The sequence below is a fragment of the Quercus suber genome, unplaced genomic scaffold, assembly GCF_002906115.3.
Source record: "Quercus suber isolate HL8 unplaced genomic scaffold, Cork oak 2.0 scaffold_214, whole genome shotgun sequence".
Lineage (NCBI taxonomy): Eukaryota > Viridiplantae > Streptophyta > Magnoliopsida > Fagales > Fagaceae > Quercus > Quercus suber.
This window is the reverse complement of record NW_027069672.1, coordinates 705,437-711,771: the sequence shown is the minus strand read 5'-3', so window position 1 is coordinate 711,771 and position 6,335 is coordinate 705,437. Positions and strand designations below refer to the sequence as shown.

At 40.2% G+C, this 6,335-nt stretch overlaps 1 protein-coding gene across 1 annotated transcript; it reads right to left on the bottom strand.

Moving 5' to 3' along the window:
• Positions 1 to 611: 611 nt before the first annotated feature.
• Positions 612 to 1,718, bottom strand: LOC112029504 (uncharacterized). Its single transcript, XM_024062188.1, has one exon. The coding sequence runs from the start codon at positions 1,716 to 1,718 to the stop codon at positions 612 to 614; it is 1,107 nt and encodes a 368-aa protein (XP_023917956.1).
• Between the last annotated feature and the right edge of the window lie 4,617 nt (positions 1,719 to 6,335).

The following is a 6,335-nucleotide window of genomic DNA, read 5'->3' as shown; positions in this document are numbered from 1 at the left end:
GTGATAATTTCCAGTGGAAGTGAGAAAAGCGGTCTTCTCCTGATCATCCAATGCCAGTGGAATTTGGTGATAGCCTTGGAAGGCATCTAGGAAGCTCATCTGAGGGTGGCCTACTGTTGCATCCACCAGTTGATCTATACGGGGCATAGGGAAAGGGTCTTTTGGACAGGCCTTATTAAGGTCCATAAAATCAACACATACGCGTCATTTTCCATTTTTCTTTTTCACCACGACTGTATTAGCCAACCATTGAGGGTAAAACACCTCCTTGATAGCCCCTGCCTGTTTGAGTTTGGTCACCTCGTCCTTGATTGCCTCGGCATGTGCTCTGGACGGACACCGAGGTGGTTGTTTCTTTAGAATAACAGATTAACATTCAAATGATGGCAAATGAAGTCTGGATCCACCCCTGGGGCTTCATAAGCATTCCATGCAAACACATCAATGTTTTTCCTAAGGACTTCAACTAATTATTCCTTCTCAGCCACAGGCAACTGCGCTCCGACTTGAAAGAATTTATCTGGGTCATCCCCAACACTCACCCTTTCCAAATTTTCACACTCCACTCCCCCGGCAGATGTGCTGAAGAGGGTCGACGGAGACTTTGATTGCTATAAATCATTCTCGGCCGTGGCCGAAATATCTGCCTCTGGCCGATGTTGAATAGCCGTTATCAAGTACTGCCTAGCCATGGTTTGATTCCCCAATATCTCTAACACATGGCCTCCCGATGGATATTTCACCTTCTGATGAAGTGTAGAAGAGACAGCCCTCAAGGTATGCAGCCAGGGCCTACCCAAAATAGCAGTGTACGGAGAAAAAACATCTACTACGATAAAATCCACCTCCACCACGTCTAAGCTAGTCTGCACAGGCAATCTAATTATGCCTATCGGAATGACCGATCTGCCCTCAAAACTCACCAACAGGGAGCTATAGGCTGTCAGATCCTGGGGTCTTAAATTTAGCCCCCTATATAGATCGGGATACATCACCTCAGCTACGCTCCCCTCATCAATCATCACCCTTCTAACATCATACCCCCCGATTCTAAGTGTAACCACCAAAGCGTCATCATGTGGTTGTATGGTTCCTCTCTTATCCTCCTCTGAAAAGCCCAAAATCAGCGATGTATTCAATCTAGCTCTCTTCGGCATTGAATTGGATCCCTCATCCAAACAATGAGACATAGACATTACCCTGGAGGGGCAGGATCCGATTCTACCTGGGGCAGTAAATATAACGTGTATCGTACCTAAAGGGGGTCCTGAAGAAGCATCACCCCGAAATGTCGAACCTACCTGACTTCCTCGGCCACTGGAATGGTGCAGAAGCTGGGTCAACTTCCCTTCTCGGACCAGCTGATCCAAATGATCCCACAAATTTCTGCAATCTTCAGTAGTGTGTCCATGATCCTGGTGATACTGACAGTAGAGATTTTGATTACATTTCGCAGGATCCTCTGCCATTCTATTGGGCCATCTAAAGAATGGCCCGCCTTTTATCTTCTCCAGAACCCGTTGCATTGGTTCTCGGAACACGGCGTTAACCACTTGAGAATTAGCAGATCTTACTTGCCCCCCAAAATCCTTCCGAGGCCGGTTATTCTTATACCGGTCCGACCTAAAATCCCTCCTTTCTTGAGGGACTACCTTAGACTTTTCTCTACCCTGTATTTGATCCTCCTCTACCCTTCTATACTTGTCAATCCGATCCATAAGCTAGCGCACATTAGTAATAGGTTTACCAGTCAATGACTTCCTCAGATTATGCTCGATTGGCAAGCCAGCCTTAAAAGTATTAATGGCCACGTCATCATAGGCCCCATCTAATTCGTTGAACATTTCCTAGTATCTATCAGAATAGGCCTTCAGTGCCTCCCCCTCATGCATAGACATGGACAATAACGGTCCCAAGGGTTGAGAAACCCTTCTGCAGGTGATGAAGCGGGCACTAAAAGCCTGGGTGAGCTTCTCAAAGGAGCCAATGGAATTTGCTCTCAGACCCTTGAACCATCTCATCGCCACCGGGCCCAGGCTAGATGGGAAGACCTTACACATTAAGGTTTCATTCTTAGCATGAACAACCATTCTTTGACTGAAATGGCTAACATGCTCCACTGGATCCGTCCGACCATTATAAATGGTGAACGTAGGTTGATGGAATCGTCGAGGAAGATTTGCATCCTCGATACGTCGCATGAAGGGTGATTTTGAAACCTGACTCAAAACTTTGTTCAGGGCATCATTCCCCAAACCCTGGCGAGGCAGACTCTTATCTTCTTGTCTGCGGTGGTGCTCCTCATCGTAGGAAAAAGATTCATTGGGCGGAGTCCTTGACCTCTGCCTATAACTGGTGTCATCGAACTCTTCAGAAGATTGCCTAGAGTGGTGAGACCTATGCTTTCGTCGTTCGTGTCGTAATTCCCTTTTCAATTTGCCAATCTCACGTTGCATGTCCTCGTCGTTCTTTGCATGGGAAATATGGCTTTTCCCCGAGAATGACTTCTTTCAGTGTGGGTTGTCCGCACGCTTCCCTCGCGATCCCCCCTTTGTTCATGGACTACCAACGGATTATCATGCTGAGATCCCTTGGATTCTACCTGGTGTGGATTAACATCTGTCTGTTGTGGGTCCACCACGGGCTGTTGCGGTGCTCCTTCTTCCATCTCAACTGCTGCACTTAGCTTTCCCTAGAAATAGATCAAGTTCTTCCCACATACGGCACCAATTGTAGGGACTTAATTTGGAAAAGCCTTCAAAAATAAGAAGGAAAATTGGTCCAACAAGCCCAAACAATAAATTTTTAGAGAGTGAGTGAAAGAACTAGCTCTATTTGATAGGAAAAGCCCTTTTTTTTTTTTTTTTTTTTTTTTTTTTTCAGCTAGAAGTCCTCTATAATGTCATCCCCTTTCACGTTATATACCACGTTCCTCCCCTTGCTTTCACCGTACACGTGTAGATTCTATCATGAGAACTCCTTTCTGTCCCATCTACCCACCCCTAGAATCTCCAACCAGCAACCATAAGGCTACTTGATCACTGTTCAGGCATCACCTCCACATTAATGCAGTCAGAGAGTTAACTGGGAAGTATTTAATGTGGAGGTAGTAGCGTCAGAAGATATTTGTTGCCTCCACTATCCCATATCCGTTTCTCAATTACAATACAATCTTGTGGACTATCAAGGGTAACAAGATAGTCGCATCTACCTCGGACTATCGTTCCGAGGTGAACCGTCTCCTCGGACACATTTTGAATTCTCATTTGCAATCCTTAGCTCTTCTTCTTATATTATTCGTACCATGCCCTTCCTAAATCATCCTCGGACGGATTGCTATCCTCGGATTGGGCCACTGGGCCGCAAGCCCAATTCCTACAAACTTACCAATACCTCCTTGTATAGCTGGCCCCATAAAGAATATATGAAACTCGTTTTAGAATTTTCTTAAAATTTTTGATGATTGAGTTTTAATTACAACGGTAATTTATTTTTTAAAAATATTTAGTAATAGAATTTCACTTAAAATAGACTACATTAAATTATAAAGTGCTCACAACTCCTATTAAATAATAATAATAATAATAATAATGTAGTTACAACTTGTCACATGGGAAACTATGTTCTTCAACTTGCAATACATTTTTGGTTAATTTTTGTTTTTCATTGCTAAATTAAAAAAAAAAAAAAATGTTTATCATAACTAAATGCTTTAAAGAATTATTTTCAATAGTTTAGGGGAAAAATTGTTTACCATAGTTAAAGCAGATACAAATGGAGCTTTTATTTTTGAGCTTTTTCTTTTGTTGTCNCCTAAATGTAAAATTGAAAGATAATGATTAGTATGAGGATATAAGCAATGAAAAATTCTTGGGATTTTTCACAGCTCGGGTCAATTCTTAATATCTCTCTCTCTCTCTCTCTATATATATATATATATATTCTTACATATAGGAATATGGTAATTTGAACATATTTTTTTTTGGTAATTAGATAAACATTGACATTTTACATCTTGGATTTAGTTGGTCAAATCAAACCTAACTTGTTATAATGCTATATTAGTTTCATTTCAACTTTTCCATTTATACAAACCAATTTAACAATTTTATTTTGTATGAACAAGGAAACCATTATATTTATGTTTATAACCATGTGTGTCACAGTGCATGTATGTACATATAAGGGGTACGAAACAATATAATATTGAAAAAACTAAATATCGATAACAATAGCAATACCAACATATACATAAACATAAACATATGAATATACAAATATAAATAAAATAATAAAAGTGAAAACTATGCATTAAGTATCATGAGTCAATAGATAATTGAAATTTTTTATGTTTTCTATTGAAATTTCATTCAAATATACTTAATGCACTTAGTGGGCCTCTATAAAACATATTATTATTTAAATTGGCTAATAACATACAAATTTGTGACTTGTAACCATTGTGGAATATAAATTAATAATCTATACAACTCCAACCATCATGGACGATTTGGCCACAATGTCAATGGGGATAAATATATTTGATTCCCTGTTGAGCATAATATATATCTATATCTTAAAGTATTTTTATAGCTATTCTTTTAAATTGAATTTGATTCATAATATATCATTTACTATATAAAATGAGTTAACATTTTATCTAGCTTAACGTGAATCGTTCCAACTCGGATAGGATTAACATGAGCCTCCATTGAAAATTGACCTTGAGGATGGATTCCAGAAACCTGAACTAGTTGGAAGTAGAGTGGTCAAAGCGTTTTAAATATAATTTCTTTCTGTGACTTCAAGATGAGGTTCTTGGGTCTAAACTACTCGTGAATGGTGAAAACATATTATCCAAACTTTGTAAAAGAACTCTAGTAATCGCCATTTAAACACTGCATATGATGGTAGATGGATTTCCAAATCAACGCACCCAATCCTAGGCCTAAGATAAGGAGAGAAAAATGCGTTTTAATAAAAAAATAAAGAAGGAGACAAACTAGATTTTGATTAAATGGGCATAATCTTTTATCATTTAGTTTCTTGCATTCGAATTTCAACTTATAATTATTTTATCATCTGCTTAATAAGGGGGATGAAGTTTAAATCTCCCACTAGAAAGTTTTGATGTCTTTTAAACTCAGGGTGCTTTTGAGAATTTATTTATTTTCACCTTTTTTTATTTTTATTGCCATGTTAATTTTACCCAAGGTGTCCTAACAACTTTTCAACGTGACCACAGTCTTTTATCCTAATTTTTGCTTGGGCCACCTATTTGGGATTTCAACCTAGCAAACCTGTCCTAACCTTTTCCCTAGGCTACCTTTGCAGGTTTTCAACCTAGTGGGCTTTTCTCTCTATTTTTTTTTTTATATATTTTTTTGCTCACATAAGATAATTGGGCAGTGAAAACCGTTGTGCCACTCCCCCGACACTATGAGGAAGTCCTGGGTCAACCCCTTATTGGAATCAGGAAGACACTGGATGAGACGAACCCTATCGTCCCTGGTCTTCATATAGTACGTCTTACCCCTTAGGTGGTGAAGGTTGTAGCACCAGTTCACATCGTGGTGAGTCAGTCTCAGCCCCATTTTCTCATTCAGGGTATCTACACACCCTAATATCCTAAATACATTCACGGCACACTGGGTAGGAGCCAAGCGAAAATGCCTAAGGTAATTGAGGGTCACCGGCCTCATAGGGATTCTCATCCCTCCTTCTACGAAAGCGACTATGGGGATCACGACTTCACCCTCTCTCCTCTTAAGGTACCACTCCCTTTCTTCACAGTACTTCAAACTCACATTATTGGGTATTCCATAGTCGACAATGAATTTGTTCATCATCTCGTCGGACTTGACCAACTTCTTAAACTTACCCATTCCCCAAAGACAATTAAAAGTTCTAAAAGAAGAAAAGAAGGAGTAAAATCAAGGAAATTTGGAGCCGCTAGAAAAAGAAGACTTACAGAAGTATGACGATACTCTTCAGATAGTGTACTAGTCCAACCAGATTCAAATCATACGCGTCAACAATTGTAAGCACAAAAATGATGAAACCAGGCGGTTCAAACAGGTACTTATACTCCCCCTTAGGTTCCCCAAATGTAACCACTTGCTCATAAAAGCAAAAGATTATGCCGTTGAAAGTGGAAAACGCGGTGCCGCCAAAATTTAATGTGGGCACCCATTAAGTCTTGAAACGCTAGAAACGCGCATCGGGCAGTCAAAAAGCCGCCAGCATCAACACAAACCGAAGTAGGGCGGCTCGTCTAGGGGGCCCGCAGGTATCAAAACCCTCCTCCCCGTCCGAAGGAACGTGCAGCAGGGTTT